At 39.5% G+C, this 17,992-nt stretch overlaps 2 protein-coding genes across 2 annotated transcripts; one reads left to right on the top strand and one right to left on the bottom strand.

The window, feature by feature from the left end:
• The first annotated feature begins 1,068 nt into the window (after positions 1-1,068).
• Positions 1,069-5,852, top strand: TOMM22 (translocase of outer mitochondrial membrane 22). Its single transcript, XM_081331208.1, has 4 exons — positions 1,069-1,193; positions 1,632-1,750; positions 3,619-3,736; positions 5,278-5,852. Exons 1-4 carry the CDS (start codon positions 1,089-1,091, stop codon positions 5,350-5,352), a joined length of 417 nt encoding a protein of 138 aa, XP_081187334.1. The 5' UTR covers positions 1,069-1,088; the 3' UTR covers positions 5,353-5,852.
• A 403-nt stretch (positions 5,853-6,255) lies between these two features.
• On the bottom strand, positions 6,256-15,662 carry JOSD1 (Josephin domain containing 1). Its single transcript, XM_081331207.1, has 5 exons — positions 15,635-15,662; positions 13,845-14,670; positions 10,306-10,434; positions 10,015-10,209; positions 6,256-8,366 (listed from the first exon to the last, which is right to left on the bottom strand). Exons 2-5 carry the CDS (start codon positions 14,027-14,029, stop codon positions 8,267-8,269), a joined length of 609 nt encoding a protein of 202 aa, XP_081187333.1. The 5' UTR covers positions 14,030-14,670; positions 15,635-15,662; the 3' UTR covers positions 6,256-8,266.
• Between the last annotated feature and the right edge of the window lie 2,330 nt (positions 15,663-17,992).

The raw sequence follows: 17,992 nt of genomic DNA, 5'->3' as shown, positions 1-17,992 counted from the left end.
CTGATTCTGGCGCTTCCACTGAGCCAAGAAGAAGCACCAATCAGCTGGAATGTTGCAGCATCTCCAGGATCTTGTGATTTACATTCAGATGCTTGGCAACTGATTCATATTTATGACGGTCACAGTGTCCCAGGGTCATGTGAAGTGACCAAAACCTGCTGCAACCACCCAGCAGAGGGGGGGATAAAAACCAAACACCCCCCACTCCACACCCGCTGCCAATCCTCAACAGAAATGCTCAGAACAATGAAAACCTCAGCCAGGAAGAAGAGCACTGCCGGGCAGGCAGGCAGGTGTCTTGCTCAGCTATGACTTGGGCACTTTTTTCAGTGCCAATGTAACTTCAAACAGTCACTAAGCGAACTGTTGTAAGTCGAGGACTACCTGTACTTCACTTTTTTGGGGGTCATCACGTTTTTAGAAGGGATGCGGTAGCTCAGTGGGTTAGGACGCTAAGCTTGTCGATCAGGTCGGCAGTTTGGCGGGTCAAATCCCGAGTGCCGCGTAACAGAGTGAGCGCCTGTTACTCGTCCCAGCTTCTGCCAACCTAGCAGTTCGAAAGCACGTAAAAATGCAAGTAGAAAAATAGGGACCACTACGGTGGGAAGGTAACAGCGTTCCGTGCGCCTTTGGTGTCTAGTCATGCCGGCCACATGACCACGGAGACGTCCTTGGACAAGCGCTGGCTCTTCGGCTTTGAAACGGAGATGAGCACCGGCCCCTATAGTCAGAAACGACTAGCACGCATGTGCGGGGGAACCTTTACCTTTACCTTTAGGCGAGTGGTGGTACTCGGATGTTGCCTTATCCTAAAAGTGGTACAATGGGTGAAAAGGTTGAAAAACCCTGCTCAGGCCATTATTTTTAACCTCAGTAACTTTGAAGAGGAGTCCACGCCTCCACAAATTACCGAGCTTGAGAAACGCAGGGCTAAGCCCTCACGCTACTTTCACTTGCTCCTCCGGTGCGCTATGCGTCGCTGTGCAATTACAGAAGGGCCGCGGGGCTATCAGCCTCTAGATCTGAACTTCCGGTAACGGTCTAGCCGCTGCGGGACCTCAGCGCTCGTTATTCTCTCGGTTGCAGTCATGGCCGCCTCGACGCCGCTGTCTCCCGAAGACCTGCTGCCAGCCAAGGGAGGCGCTGGCAAAACGGAGGAGCTGGAAGAGGATACAGAGGAGGAGGAAGACGAGGTAAGCGGGTCGTTGCCGCGGAACTCCGTACAGGGCCAAGCCGTGCGAGGCTTGACCTCTCCTGGGGGCGGGACAGAGCGTGCCGAGACGGCCGGGGCTCCCACGAGGTTAGTTGGAACGTGTTTGTCAGGGCGCCGTGCGCTCCCGGTGCTTTGGAAGAGGGTCTCCTCGGAGGGATGCCTGAATAGTCGTGGTCCCAGTGATTGAGCCCACACGTCTACAACGTCAGGTAGGGAGAACAGGCTGGAGCAGGGGGTCTTCAAACCTGGCCCTTTTATGACTTGTGGACTTCAACTCCCAGAATTCCTCAGCCAGCATGGCTGGCTGAGGAATTCTGGGAGTTGAAGTCCACAAGTCATAAAAGGGCCAAGTTTGAAGACCCCTGGGCTGGAGGCTTAGGCAGGCTCCTAGTTTTCGTTTTTTCTCGCCTTGTTGCAGCTGGATGAGACCCTGGCAGAGAGACTTTGGGGTCTGACAGAGATGTTTCCGGAGAGCCTTCGATCGGCAGCTGGAGCTACCTTCGATGTATCCCTTTCTGTAGCTCAGAAAATGTACAGGTGAGATAAGGAAATGGGAAAGTAGAGATACTAGTCGCTAGTCCAAAGACGTTGAGATGTCCTGAATGATTTAGTAATCTACTACTATTGTATGCCATTATTGCAAAAGGAACACAGAACCTGTTTCATGCATCCCAATTGGCTGGAGAGACGTTTCTTCAGCATGTGGCTACAGTCTGTTCCATTTAAGCAGTTCAGATAAAGCTAAGAATAAAACTTACAGCATGTAATATAGCAGGTTATTCCCTGTAATAATAGTTGGTTTATTGGTTAAGATACTTGGCTAGAAAGCAGCAGACCATAAGTTCAAGTCCCATCTTAACAGTATGAAAGACAGCTGAGTGCCTTTGGGCCAGTCATTCTTTCAGCCTAGCCCAGCTGACAGGGTTGCTATTGTGGGGCAAATAGGGAGAGGAATGTGTGCTGGATATGTTCACTGCCTTGAGCTATTTGTAAAAATAAAGGCAGGATAGGATACAAATAAATAAAGTAACAAAAATGCAAACCAAATAAGGATTGAGTCTGCTTAAGGAGTTTTTTGAAGCTGATGCAGAAAGATACCTGACTGATGGTATCAAAAGCTGATAAGAGATCCCAGACAGCCTTGACTGTTAATTATGATTGAGATGCTAGCGTGGCGTCACTGAAGTTGTGATGGAGAGATGGACTTAGAACCTCATAAATTGTAGTAAATTATGTGGTTGTGTTCAGCATAGGTATATTTATTAATATTCTAGTCAATAAAGTTTCATTATTAAATATATTGAAGTCTTTGTTTTTAACACAAAATTAAACACAAAATATTCATGTATGTAGAAAAAAGCTATATAATTAAACAGAAGCCAAATATCACTATCTCATAAATTATAGTTAAATTTCTAGATATTCCTCCCAAAAATGTTCCGTTAGAGAATGCTTTTTTTACCTGAATGTAATGAAACAACACTATTCAAATATTTTTGGATAGTAAGGTAACTATATATTACAGCCTTTCTGGTCTTGCTGAAGTTCAGTAGTATGACTAAAGGAGCCCAAGATAACTCATGGGATAGTTGTTGTGGGGGGGGGGGAAATGGAGGAGTGGGTTCTACATATAAAAACTTGAAGCCCTAAAGAAAAGGCAGTATATAAATATATTTCACATTTGTGTACAATGCACCTATTAAACCACAGCAATTTCCTGTATCTGTCTCTCTCTGACAAGTCTATCTCACTTATAACAGCTTTTTTATACTTGGATTTTCTAAACTTGGATTTTATTCCATATTTCTTTTTAGGAAAGGTATCCTCTAATCTTTGGTGGCTAGATTACAGATTAAAATAAAAATGCTGCTATATTCTTTATAAAAGGAAGAGTGTACATTATTTTGCATTCAATCTTCAAAAAGTGCTTTCCTATAATCATGAAAAATGATGGAGGATAGTTTGCAATCCCATAAAAAAAAGTTATAGCTGCTTTAAAACATTGCAGACATGTTTTATGTACATGCTGCTATGTGTTTGAAGTACCTTTTGGAAATCAAATCCTAAGTGCTGTTCATCCCTGTTAAAGAGTACCAATCTTATGGTAACAACTTTTTCCACAAACAGTAAGAATTTTAAAAATCCATTACAGTATGAAAATATTAGTTTTAATTATGTATAAGATCAAAGATTGGGTGGAATTAATATATATTTATGCTTTATGTTAGGCCTAAATGGCATATTGGTAATTTAAAAAAATGATTTTTCAAATTGTTATGAATATGTAGTTTGTATATGAATCTTTTGATGTGAAATGGGTACATACTACAGCTGAAATCTGTAGAGTAGCTACTTTCCATCTCAGCATGAGTAAGAATATACTTCTTTTTTACATCTTCCCAAAGATTCTCAAGGGCAGCTTTATGGATTGGGACCACTTCTTTCATGATCCTAGTTCTTCCTGTTGTTTTTGAAACTGAGAAACTGCAAATGGAGCAGCAGCAACAGTTACAACAAAGACAGGTGAATACTGTCTCTTATAGCTCTAATTTAATGAATCTAATCTTCCTTTTGTCTGTGAACTTCATCTATCCTTCATTCGCCAACCCATCAAGAAATTATAAAGAGACTCATTGGAAAGCTACATTTTATTTAATGTAATTTTTCATCTGTAATTCAGCTTCTATACTTCTCCAGTTTTTCATTTATGTGCAGTATTGGCTTGGAATTCTGGACATTATTAGTCCAACACATTTGGAAAACATAAGATTGGTTAAAGTTTTGTATATCTATCTGTTAACCACGAGAGTTAGTTGTAGCGTAATAGTTAAATACATTGGACCAGAAGCCAGGAAACTAATCCTACCTTTGATACAGAAAGCAGCTAGGTGACTTTGGCCAATTGCCCTCTCAGCCATAAGAAAAATGAAATGGCAAATTATTACTAAAAATATGCTGCTGCAGACTTTCATGGCTGCCATCAATCCAGACTTAATGGCTTTAATCTAGTATTCTAAAATCCTAACAGCTGCTGGCAGTACTAGGATACCAAAAAAAATTAAGACTGCAGCTATTTAGCCTGTTAGCTCATCACCATTTTTGAAACAATTGCCAAGAAAACGGAATTGTCCACGTAGCTGGCACAAGTCAAAGCTGACTAAAAGATAATATCTATATACTGTGTGTGTGTGTGTGTATACCATCCCTTTAAAATATTCACCCACAGTAGTATCAACAATGTAACCTCATTAATATATGTAGTAATTCACATTAATAAATGTGCGCACTTTTATCACAGTGAAGTCTACTTATTGTTCCAGTTATTGCTGGATGTAATAGTTATCTTTTAGCCTTTATACTAGAGGCCATAATTCTCAGCTGGAAGGAGCACATTTTAGGGTGACCGGTATGGCTGCTGTAATATTCTATTGTAAGTGCTTTCAGAAAAACAACTTCAAGTTTCTGACTCCTTTCTTACATAGTAAATATGTTATTTCATCATGTCATTTTTGTAAACACATTGCTTTCTTTCAGGGATGAATAAATTTATTTCTGATTGTTAATTTCCCTCTCTTGCTGAAATATTATAATTACTTGGATTCATACACCAGTCTTGAGAATATGAACAGGATTATTTACATATTTTAAAATACAAAAATAAAGCCAATCTGATAAAATAGGAAATTGAACAATAGCAGCCACTTTCTGAGAAAACCAAAGATTTAAATGAATTTTTGTCAGAACAATCTTTCCAGGTCTCATACTTAACCAGAATATTAAGATTTAGCACAGTAAGGTATTGGGACACTGCAGGATCAAAAACATGAGTGCATTTGCAAATGTTGCTTCATATACAGTAAATCTGATAATCCTACAAACCATTAATTGTATTTTTGTAGTAACAGATTGCAAACAGAAATGCTACATTTGTATTTTTATGGGTAAAAATGATGCAAAATAATTGTTGGGTTTATGACATTTGAAATAGAAATTCTTTGAATTATTTTGCAGAAATTTGAATGTTTGGCATTTCAATCATTTTGACGTGTTCTTATTTCTTACAGATTTTATTAGGACCAAATACAGGACTTTCTGGAGGAATGTCAGGTGCTCTGCCTTCTCTTCCTGGCAAGATTTAATCCAATCACTGGAGCCATATTATGGAAGGAAATACTGAAATTGTTTATTAGGCAGGTTTTTTTCTTTTCTTGGACATCTGTTCATGATGGAGGCAAACCCCAATATGTATTTAATGAAACTGACCTCTTCTTTAATCCTTAGGCAGTCATGATTTTTTTTTATTCCTTCCCTCAGCTGATGATCCAAGCAATTAACAAGAACTTTGGAAGCTTTTATTTTGATATCTTTATTTCTAGGAAATCACCTCAGGACATGCCAGATTCTGGCCAAATTTAGTTAGCAATGTTTGTCTATATAGTCCTGTGTTTCTCTCCTGATATACCAAGGATGGATTTTAGAATAGAAACAGCAAAAAATGAAGTAAACATGCTACAAGTACAATGGAACAATCTGGTGCACACTAAATTTCACTGTTGTTTCAATGCTGAGGGAATCTTAACTCATTTTCACCAATTTTGAAGTCTGCAACAGCCCTTTTGTAATAAATAGAGTGCAATTATGGAATGTTTTCTTTATTATTTCAGCTTAGTGGCTATACAGTTTCTGTTTAATTGCATGTTACGATAAAAAGTTGACCACATGGGCAATTGTTTTCTCTGTTGAGCCACATTTTCAAACTGGACATTAAAAGGCTACTAGCAGAGTTTTAAGTCTTCAATAGCTTCATAAAAAATTGAGATAGTTGAGCTGGTCATAGGGGAAAAAAATCTTAAATCCTTAGTAAGGCAATAACTTTATTAGGCCAATTTCAGAGTTATAAAATAATGTGTGCTTCTGAACTTTTCACTGGTGGAATATCTTAAAAGACTGGTGAGGAAAGTTATAGTCAATTTATGAGATGCACAATTTTTCCACCTTTTACAAACAGCAGCTCAATTTCACACAAGTATTAGCACATTGGGAAAGGTTTTCTCATTTTTAATATTTGGTTAAACAAAATACATCTCTGTAAACAAACCCAAGACAAAGCTATAACAAAACCAAACAAGCAAGAAAACAGTCATGAGCTTTTCTATTCCCAAGCAAATGGACTGGGCTGATTATTCTCCTCGTGCCATAATTCTGGTTCTGAAGTGTGTATGATTACATGTTCCCTTTTCCTGAGCTGCTGAATCACACCACTTTCCTTATGGGCAGAACAATGACATCAATATACTGAGAGGAAAGAAATAGCTTTACTTTTAAAAAGATATTTGTATATTATGCACTGGTCCATTGGCTTCCATGCAAACAGGGTCTCTCCAAAGTGCTGTTTTAGTCAGCATAAAGAATCATCTTTACTGCTGATATTTTTAAAATTCATGAGAAAAATGGCTTCAAGTCAGAAGTAGAACTTCAGGCCTAATGTTCTGCTTATGAAAAACGTATATGTAAAAATGTCAGCTGGTTTTACTACTGGAATGTATAGTCCAGAAGAAAAAAGTGCTTCTATTAAACTAGAAGTATTTTGTTTGGACTGTAGTACATGCAGAGAAGAGTCAATTCAGTTTCCCAGTATATGGCTGCAAATTATCCAGGCATCATAAACAAGATTCGTCTTCATCTCATTGTCATCCTCAAAGTATTTGATTGAAAGGAGAGTTCAAGTACAAAATTGAAAGGTGTCTATCTCGCTTTCACTCAGATTAGAAAGCAAAAGACATCCTTTACAGTCACGAGTTACTTTTGCCCTTACCTTACCAGGATGATGGTGGAAACAAGCTCTATTGATGTATCAGTACTAACGTAAATGACACTTAATGAAAAATACAGCAGGGTAAACTGACAAAAATAAATGAGGCACATTAGATGAAGTGAAAGGGAAAACTATTAAGGTTCCTGCCAATCTTCAGTTCTTTTACTAATTTAGTGGGAAAGAGAAGAGATTATGTTTTCCTGCCATATGGAATGGAAGAATGTAACTCAGCTTACCTGTTTTAAATGGTCTTCATCTACCCGCATCAAACTTTCCTAGAAACTTTTTAACCTCAGCTATTATCAGCTGAAATAGGAACAAAAATCTAATCCTTAGATTTTTTTTCCCCCACAATAGCTTGCAAAATTAACATTTGCCTTTTCAACAATGTTCTACCTTACAAAAACTTGGCTATAATTTCCTTTTATGTCATGATTTCATCCTTAAGATGTCTGTTGATATATTCCCTGCTCGGTGAATTATTTCCCTGAATTACAGGACAGACAAGATAAATAAAGAGGCTGTACCTGACCTACTAACCAAAAATATTTGAGGTTTTTGAAAAATAAGCATCAATTATCTCCCCAAATTATTCACTCTTTCATTCTCAAATCAACAAAAATGTCAAGTATGACAAAGAAAAACCCCAAAGTCCAATAGGAGTTTCAGAATTATGGTCCCATTTTGTCAATATGTCCCCTAACTCTTGGCACAATTGCTATTTAAAAAGGGAATCCACAAGCACCATACCATTGCTAAGAGTATCTAAAATTTCCTGAGAGACCCATACCGTTTGCAAATTTCTTCAACATAAGTTTGGTAGAGAAGGGAGTTGTAGATATGAAGGGAACATGCCAGGCCTCAAACTTCCCCTGAAGGAGAGACAAACCATCCTAATATAGAGACTCCTGGAGACAGTAGTGTACAATTCAATATAAAGTATTTTAGGATAATGGGGTAAGAAAGTGAATCAGAATTTAATGGAGAGGATTCCAATACCCCTTTCCCAATTCATTATGCATTACAATGAAAGAATGCAAAACTGGCTTCTATCTCTTTCCCTAAATCCAGCTTCAATAATCTGGTTTGGCCCTGACTACCTTGTGACTGCCTTATTGCACCTTCATAATGGAAAGTTCCTGGGGAGAGAATAGTGCTCATTATCCATATCACAGGACATTAGAAGTTGGAAAGGAGAAGGACCAGTACTGTAGTGCAAAGATATGATATTTTGCAGGTCATGCATCAACTCTCCAACTTTGATGTACTTCTACCTCCTCAGGTACTACCAGCAGAAGTTCACAGTTCTTTCCTTGCAGCTGGTTTCTTAAAAACTTCCTGTGGAAATAAAAAGAAAGCACAACAAGCACAAATGAAGTTTGAGTATATTTTGGAATTTTTGTAAACAGCTGAGTGTTAGGAACACGCAAACTATTCTGAAAAGTTCCACTCTCCTACCTGTTGCTTTTTTATTATATTCTCCAGTTATAGAGACTTGGAGAAAGTGTAGTAATCAATGAATTGAGGCATAGATAACATTTTTGCTGGATTTACTGGAGCTAGTTAATGGAATAAAGTGGTAATGGAAGAGAACACTAAGATATTCAGAGACAGAATCATTTTAAATATAAGAACAGGACTGCTGTCCATTGGTAAGTTTGTGCTATTCTTAAATTTCTATAGTGAATAAGAATTCAAGAGTTGCAATATGATATATGATATTGTTCTTTATGCAGATTATCAAATACAGCAGTGTGCATTTTACCTCAAAAATAGCTTGCTTATACTGTTGAGTTTATGGGTAATGAAGCATAAAAGTTATCCCAAAGGTGATTTTTCACAAGGCCATGTGAAAAAGCACCTTTGGGATAACTATGACCTGGATGACAGAATCTCCATAGACATTAAGCATAAAAGCTATGTTACTCCGTTGAGCTTTATAGAATGTCACTGTAAAAATACACATTGCCTGTGCTGTTGGGAGAAGTCATAAATTAATAATCAAAGAAGTCTATTTCTTCTTTGATTTCTCTTCTTTGATTCATGCATGAAAAACAGTGCATGCTCTTCATACACTGCTTTTGGAACTTTATTGGATTCAGCAGCTGCTACTTGAAACAAATGCTTTGAGATGGGCGATTTCCTTCCATATTCCTGAGAACAAACTATTTTAAACACATCAACAATAGCAAAGCTGTGGTTTGGATTTGCTGAAGGCCAAAGCAACTAGTATGCTAACTTGCCTAAAATCTAACTGCTGCTAGTGGCTTGATCTTGGCATTAGATAGTTTAGTGAGTTGTACAAATTTTAACTCAAATGTAATCCACTGAATTCGGCAACTGATACTATTTCCAAACAACTGGGTATCTCAGTTCAAAACTTTTATCTGCCATAAGCAGTGAAAATAGTTACACAAAAATGTAGCAATTTTATTATCTTGACATGTAAAGATATAAGAATAGAATCCAAAGTGAGACAATTTCCTTTGTTGGAACATTTCATTAATTTGGAGGAGTTAATGGGGAGAGGGAAGAGAGATTTCATTGCCTAAAGCAGACATGTCAAACACAAGGCCCGAGGGCCAGATCCAGCCCGCAAAGTGGTTTTATGTGGCCCGCGAAACCATCCTGGAAACAGTGAGGGAACGGCCCCCACTGCCTTGGCCCAGAGACCCTCCTTCTGCCAGAGACCCTCAGATCTGTCCCACTCCTGCCCAGGCCCCCATAGGCACCCTTGATGCGAATGATGTAGAGCTGGCCATGCCCACCCAGTAGGCCATACGCACTCTAGCCACGCCCACCCAGTAGGCCACGCCCACCGTGGCCATACCCACCGGCCCCGAGGGCAACCGCCATGCTGATGCGGCCCTCAATGAAATTGAGTTTGACACCCCTGGCCTAAAGCCAAACAATGTTATTCAGATGATAAATTCACAGTGTATGCGGATGATAGCACTCAGGTCACAGATTAACAAAGACAACCTACCTGAGCTCACTTTCACCACCAATCCATTCAGGAACCTTTAGTTTGGAGTCAAGGTTATAGTAGTTTCCTCCCACCTCCCGGACACAGATCCAATGCTGCCGTTTAAGAGGAAGTTTCAGTGGTCCCCAGCAGAGGCTTGACGGCAGATTTATTATGAAACCCATGACATTGGAAAGGGCAATCACGTTAACATCCCTGAACAAGGAAAGAAGAAGGAAAAAAATAGTTTTTTACTTCCTTTTAAATCAGCCATCCCTAATGGCAATAAATTTGTACTCTGGATTACTTTACCTGCGCTTATCCCACCAAACTGCTTCATAACCTTTGGTCTGAAGAGCTGCCATGATGACATTCACATCATAGTTCCCATTCCCCAGCATACTTTTCTTGTGTGGTGTCACCATGGTGTTGGGAGATAGCCTGGTCATGAAACAAATAATACAAATAAATAAACAGAAAGAATGAGACAATGTACTATAATTAAGGTGCTGACTTGTCAAGCTCTTGGCTGTCTCATCTCACAGAAAGCATGATTTTCCCAATAAAAACCTTTACAAAGATTTATTGAAAGAAGCCAGAATAAGGTTACAAAAACTTCAACAACTGGTTTGTTTTCCTCCTGTAGAGTTTATTTCCTAAGGCAGAGACTTTCTCCATATCCTAATGACTCATACGTGAAGAGTTTTCTTAACTGATAATGGAGGAATGACTAGCTAGTTAAAAAGCAGATTTCTCTCCAGTTCAGCCATCATGTGGAGACTCGGTTGAAGTTCCCATTTGACCACAGAGTTCACTAGATTACCTTAAGCCAGTTACACACACACAGACCAAGTTACACAAAGTTTTCTGTAAAGATAAAATTAGGGAAGATCCTTCTAGACATTACCTTGCGGAGTAGCAGTGCTTGAAACAAAGATTTTGCTATCCCAAATCATATGAAAGAGGTACTTAGGTAGCTAGGTTGAATAAAGGTACATTTTAAATATGCACTTGCAGACCAAACCTTTGCATTGTTCTCTCCACATTCTTGCCATGTATGAATTAATAAGTCTGTATTTTTACTATTTTCAAGTATTTCTTGAAAAAATACTGCTAACACACAGAAAATATTACAGAACCTGCAACACAAGATTGCAAATTATCTTAAAACAGGAATATGTTAAATAAATATCATGACTGTAACAAAGACTTTAGCATACAACACTTTTAAAAACATTTTAGGAAAAAAAGAAAATCCTAGCTTTTGGAGGCATGATCTAAAAGTCAATGGGGAAGCAAGATTCACTTAACAATTGTTGCAAGAAAGATCATAAAATTGTTATGGATGGGGTTGCATTCCCCAGACAGATCCAGTGTGCAACTTGGGCGTCCTCCTGGACTCACAACTTTTGCTCAAAGAGTAGGTAGCAATCATGGTTAGAGGGCATTTGCTCAACTTCATGTTGTGTACCAGTTGTGCACTTAGCCATAGTTTCATTCCATACAACATTAACCTTGTGAACTCTCAAGCTTCCTCCTTCCGTTATATATTCAAGATGGACAGTATTTAATATTTGTTATGTATACGTAGGGGTGTGGGTCTATACATATGTTGTATATAGTATGTTTAAATGTGTGTCATGTATGTTTCACTTTGACAGCGGGCAACTAAATTTCATTTTTGATGTGTGCCGTTGTGCCCACAGTAAAAAAAAATGACAATAAAGATGATCTTATCTGGACTGTGAGGTTGTGCACATGGTCACTCATGTCCTAGTCATAACTCAGTTAGATAACTGCAACACCCTTTACATGGGGCTACCCTTGAAGAATATTTGGAGTTTGCAGCTAATCTGGAATGCAGCAGCATAACTCCTAGGCCTGCATATGTAACTCCTTTATTGTGTGAACTGTATTATAACCAGTTTGCTTCTGGATGCAATTCAAGATGCTGTTATTTTTAAAGCCCTAAATGGCATAGGGTATCTGAGAAGTTGTCTCTCCCTGATGGGAGAAGCCCGTCCCACTCGCACCAGTGATAAACTTCACTAAGTTTATCATTCAAAATTCCTTAAGTCACAAGAATTAACTTTTAATGCATTGCTTCTTAATGAGTCTTGTAAAGCCCAGATAAGGTAAAACTTTCATTGTATAAACAGTGTAAGGAGCTATTGAATCAAGTGCATTATATTTTTCATTTTAATGACTTACCATATTTCAAAATATAAAGCATGATTTTATGCATTTACATTATTTCTTATAAATGTACAAAGAAATCTAGCCATAAAGCAGTGTTTGAAAAATGAAGTTTGTAAATAGCTGGTCAACTCAAGCCAATCTGCAATTACAATTTTCAACAAAAATTATCCATTAGTACTTTAGAGATTGGTATCAAATGTAAAACGTGGAGACTAGTAGCCTTATCCAAACAATGGTTCATCTAGTTCAGTACTGACTGGCAGAAAAGTTCAGATGGCTATCTGAAGTTCTTCTCAGCATTACCTAGTAATTGCAAGAATCTGGACTGTTCTGTATGCAAATCAGATGTTTTAACATATAAGTATTTCAGTGGGTCCTATAGGAAGTATCAGTTTATCCTAGAGACAGGAATGGCACTTGGGTGACAGCAGATGGTCTCTCTATCTTTCTAATTCTTTAAGGAAGGCAAGGGATTGGACTAATATCTCAAAGACTTGTTTATCCAAAAAATCAATGATACTATATTTTAACATGCATCAAGATGATTTCTAGGTTACTTATATAAAAATAGACATATCACCAGCTCCTTTTAGAGATGAATTGTGACAGTGTCATAGCTACTGTGTAGAAAAATGCTAGCAGTTAAAGCCAAACTTATAAGGAAACTAGACAATTTGCGTCCCACAGGGTCATTGTTTCAGAGATATTTTCTTACCTAAACAGAGAAACAGAATGAACAAGGGTGACCAAAAAAGCAGTGAGAACTGAACTGACTTCCTGATGGCTTTCCTATTACGTTTTCTTGTGGGAGGGAGCATCAGAGATCTTCCTTTCTCTCTTCTTTTCCCTTCCCTTTTCAGAAGTGGCTGCTGCTGGGTGGGGGAGCAGGGGATTGTGAGATTGGCTGGGAAACTGTCACAGAACATTGAAAATGAAGATCATGTGACTGCAGCAGTAGATCAGCAGTGCAGCAGCAGCCAATAGCACTGAAGCAACTACAACTTCCCCAAATTTCATTCCTTGGGAGTCATGGGGTCATGGATTCTGGACATATTCTGTAAGTTAGTCCATTTGAGTTATCTTGGTTTGAAAACTGTTGCTCTATGATATACAGTATCACCCAGTTAAAGATCATAAATACAGTTTTAGTAGCATATAGACATTAAACTGACAATTGCCTTTTTTCATAGCTTTTCTTTCATGTGTAAATCACAAAGTCAGATGTCTTAGGCACTTGACAGGAACCCTTGCAGTCAAAAGGGGACAGGAAAGGCAGGAACACTTGCAGACCTGCTGATTAGGTTTGCCAGCAAAAGCTTAATGGATTATGGGCCACCAAATGTTCAATAGCTAGAGGTGAATTTTATATCATGAACTGGTATCGGTTCCCCTTAACAGAAAATTTTACCTAACTATTGACTCATTCATTACATTCTTTACACTAAAAATGTGTAATGTAATCCTAACTGGGTTTTACTTCTCTGTCTGAAGTTAAGACAGGCAGGTAGACTAATTTACAAAGATCAAAGTGAACTGAATGGTAGAAGAGCTTAATAATAAAACATCAGAAAATCAGACATTCAAAAGCTCTAGTCTACCAAAGAAATGTAGGCAAACCCCCCACAATAATATGATAAAACCATTTTTCCTACCTCTGGAAAATGTCCTGTAATGTGTCTCGGGTAAAGGCATTGCTGTCCTGGAAGACGTTATTGAGAGCATGGAGGGCACATAATTCTCTGCGTTGTTTTTCATGATAAATGTGCACTGGCATCACCTGTGGCGTTTCTGGCGATTCCGATTTTGTTTTGTCACCTTTCCATGGCACGCAACTCATTTTTTTAAAGTGGTGTTGATGTGAAGATTGGAGATAATGTTTCTGAAGGTTCTTTTTGTACAAAAGAAACAAAGAGCGAACTGCCCTTTTCTTTATAGACAACTTGAGCAAAATAATAGATCGGCAGTTGATTTCAATTGTTATCTTTATTTGATAGCTGCAAAAGCAACTTCAAAATCTGAACCATTCTTCTTCCACTCTCCTGTTTCCTTAACTTGAAGAAATTGCTTCTAGTATATTGTTCTCTTCTTCTCTGATTTTTCCCTTGAAAAATTGTTTGAGATAATTTAGCGTAGGAGTGTCAGATTGAATTGATCACATCGCTCCTTCTCCTCCATTTCTTTTGGTTAATGATGACTGTAAAGCCAAGATCCACGGCCCACCTCTTTCCCCAATATAGGAAAAGACAGTCTGAAATTAAGCAAGCCCAGGCTTTTTACTGTTCATAAACAACACCAGGCCCCCCCCCCCGAGGAAAGCATCAAGTGCATCTCTGCATTCTGGAAAGAGTTTTAAAAGGCCTCCAAAACAGAGCAATCAAAAGACAGGGAAGAAACTACTTCTCCCCAAGATAGGAGGAAAATAAAAAGCAACTGATCCACCTTCGAATAAGCAAAGATTCCTCGCCTGTCCTTGTATTCCTGATGGAGAAAGAAAATATTCAATTAAGCATAGGATTTTGCTCATTACCATAGCGTGCAGGCGAGGAGCATCAATTTTTAAACAGCTCCCAGTAGGCTTCTCAAGCCAGAAATACTCCCGAACTAAACACAACAAAGATTCAAGGCCTGCGCTTTTCTAGCCAAGATCCACCCTCGGGAAAGCTCTCAATTAACCAACACACTTGGATCCTTTACCACGACGAGCTGTCACGCGCTGTCAGAAGGGAAAAAAAAAGCCTCCAGAGCCTAACGCGTGTGGTTTCAAGCGCGCCTGGCCGCGGAGGGGACTTTTATTTATTTATTTTTTTATTTATTTGATTGGATTTGTATACCGCCCTATTCCCATAGGACTCAGGGCGGTTTACAGGGCAGTTAAAACCATGAATACCAAAAAAATAAAAACAATTAAAACAAATTAAATTCAAGCCCCAAGAGTAAATCTAAAACCCAGTTAAATTAAGAACCCCGCAGTCTGGACCAAACAGATCGAAGAGCCAAGTGTTCAGGTCCCAGCGAAATGAGCGAAGGTCGGGGGCTTTTGTGTTTACAATCCCAGCAATTCTGGCTTGTCCTCTCCAGACCGCAGTGGGAGAGCCAGCAGGCCCTGCGAAGCGCCCCTCGCTTTCTCAAGGTGGGCAAAGAAAAGCTCAGGAAAGTCCCTCCTTCCAGAGGAAAATAAGGGCGGCGGCGGCGGCGGCGGGGCTGGATGCCTGCACACTTGGACCGAATCGAGACAACACCCCCCCATACACACTACCCGCGAGGACGGCGACCGGCCAGGGGGACGCCGAGGAGAGGATTCCCCTACTACCCAAACGGCCCCCGAGATTTACCCGCCTTCTTCCAAACCCAAGAACCAGGCTCGCCGCCGGAAGGAAACGGGAAGGAGAACGCCCCTCTTTCGCGAGCTTACTTCGCTCGTCCCGAGGCTCTCTCTACTCACCTTCTAGGTAGCAGCCCCAGCCTTCTTGGACCAACAGCCACCGACCAGGCGGCGCATGCGCAGCCTTGCACGGAGTCCTGGCCCGTCGCGCCAACGCTCGCTCGGCCTTTACGTCGCGAGCGTCAGTGCTCCTGATGTCAGAGACCGTCCAAGTTTCCATCCGCCTGCAGCTCAGGGGTAGGCAACCTCGGCTCTTTTATGACTCGTGGACTTCAACTCCCAGAATTCCTGAGCCAGCTATGCTGGCTCAGGAATTCTGGGAGTTGAAGTCCACGAGTCATAAAAGAGCCGAGGTTGCCGACCCCTGCGCCTGCTGGAGGGGAGGGGGGGGGGAGGCAGCCGCTGTTCGTCGCTGGAAGGTGGTCTGTGTTAAGTTGAATTCTTGCCTGTCGCAGGCTACTGGAGGACTCGGGCCACCAATCTGCATTACACGTAGATCAGGAATTCCGTTTTGACTATGATATTCCTTTACGGGCTCGTTTCAGAGCGTGGCTGGTATGAAGATAAAATGGGAGTTAATCCTTCCTGAGCTCCGTAGAAGATTCTGCATGTACACACCACTCTATTTTTTAATCTGATCGTTTCCTCATGTACTGGAATTCCTTCATCTTTATTGAGCAACTTCCTCATGTATGTCGCTATTAATTTAAAACATCATCCGCCTTCCTCGTTACCATAAAATATTCCCATTATAAGAATGGGTGGCTATTACGCCTTCTACTCTGTCAGTCTCTTTGTTGCCTTTTGCAATTCCCTGCCCAACTGTATTGTCCAGATTTGTGAGTGCCTCGTTATAAAGGCAGGATTGGTTTTCTCTGGATTTCTATCATTTCCCTTCAAAGTACCATCAGTCATCCACAATGGGACAACTGCACTAGGAAAGGATTGGGTGTGGCAACTGCACAGTTCTGCAGCATCTGGCCTCTAGATCAGTTTGCTTGCCCATCCCATGCACTATTTGAACCTCTTACAAGATAAAAAACTTGACAGTAAGCACAAGGGGAAAGTGACTTATTCTAAAAGTGTATGTATCTCTATTTTAATTAACTGAATAGTGCCAGATTCATATTTGGACAGACATAATTAGATAACTGCAAAGAGACATCTATAAATTTGGATAACTGAAACAAATACCCAGAAATCCCTTCGGCTCAATGATTAAGTAGGTGAGGGACTGACTGAAACTGATAAATACACATAATTACAAATAGCTCAGGCTTATTATCCCTCATTTCAGTGTTCTATAATCTATAACATATAAAGCAAGTTAGTATAATGATTATGGAGTTGGACTGTCATGGGGACAACCACAGAAGCTCACTGTAATTTTGAGTTGAGTTTTCCTCTCAGCCTGACCTACCTCACAACATTGTTGTGCAGTAAGGGGATAGGATGATATATACCACTTTCGGACCCTAAAAAAAGGTGGGATATAAATAAAATAAATAACAAAAAACAGGGATGTTGCATCTCACCTAATGCCATTTTGGAACTGAGCAAGTACACAACTGCAAAATTTACCCCTTCTTTCAGGAATAAAACAATGAAGCTCCCAGGTTGTGCCAGGGCAAAATCAGATTTTTAAGGGAAAAATCACTTGTGAGTGTAAAAAATAACTATTGAATGTTATTAAAATAAAGAAGTTGTAATAAAATGAGTCCAGCCTTTTCTGATCAAGGAGGAACCAAGAGGTTGACAGGGCATTGTGGTGCTACTGTAAAATGGCTATTGGAGAAAGGGCCAGTGTATCACAATTGTGACGGGATCTTGCTACCTGACATCAGAACAAAGATTTCTATCAACATACATTCAAAATTACTTTGGGAATAAAGATAGTCAATGTTTATCCAAGTGCTGAAAAGATCCTATATCTCATGCCATTCTTATAAGATCTTACTGCTCATTTTCTGTTAAGAAACTGGGAACTCCAAAGTAATTTCAGATTCATCACTTGGCTAAAAGTTTGTTTTTTCCATTATCCACCCATATATAATACTTTCATAAACATGGCATTATGTTCTGCTTCAGAAAATATTGTGTGGATTTACTGTACTTTCTTCCATATGAAAGTGTTGATTTTTAAAAAATGGGAACTGAAAACAAAAATGCTGACTGTAGTTGAGTGCAAAATATTGATATGTCATACATTTTTCTACATATTTTACTTTAGTAATAAAAGGAACTTGAAAAAGAATTACACATTTTTTTATATTCTGAACCACAATGAAGTTTATTAGTTCTCAAGAAGTGGCTATTCATCCTCTTAAAAATCTCCAGAGATAAAGATCCCATAACCTTCACTTTTCAATAGCTGTTTAAAACCTAACCCTAACCCTGGCAGGGGAAAAAATGGTAAAC

The sequence above is a fragment of the Vipera berus genome, assembly GCF_964194415.1.
Source record: "Vipera berus genome assembly, chromosome: 6".
Lineage (NCBI taxonomy): Eukaryota > Metazoa > Chordata > Lepidosauria > Squamata > Viperidae > Vipera > Vipera berus.
This window is presented reverse-complemented; position numbering and strand designations above follow the sequence as displayed.

What these genes read in the sequence shown, in the direction of transcription:
- TOMM22 (XM_081331208.1), top strand. Translation starts at nt 1,089, where the DNA reads ATGGCCGCCTCGACGCCGCTGTCTCCCGAAGACCTGCTGCCAGCCAAG. An exon ending in CAGAGGAGGAGGAAGACGAG is followed by an intron (nt 1,194 to 1,631) that starts GTAAGCGGGTCG and finishes GCCTTGTTGCAG; the next exon opens with CTGGATGAGACCCTGGCAGA. An exon ending in GTAGCTCAGAAAATGTACAG is followed by an intron (nt 1,751 to 3,618) that starts GTGAGATAAGGA and finishes ATCTTCCCAAAG; the next exon opens with ATTCTCAAGGGCAGCTTTAT.
- JOSD1 (XM_081331207.1), bottom strand. Translation starts at nt 14,029, where the DNA reads ATGAGTTGCGTGCCATGGAAAGGTGACAAAACAAAATCGGAATCGCCA. An exon ending in GTTTGGTGGGATAAGCGCAG is followed by an intron (nt 10,210 to 10,305) that starts GTAAAGTAATCC and finishes TTCCTTGTTCAG; the next exon opens with GGATGTTAACGTGATTGCCC. An exon ending in GGTGGTGAAAGTGAGCTCAG is followed by an intron (nt 8,367 to 10,014) that starts GTAGGTTGTCTT and finishes TTATTTCCACAG; the next exon opens with GAAGTTTTTAAGAAACCAGC.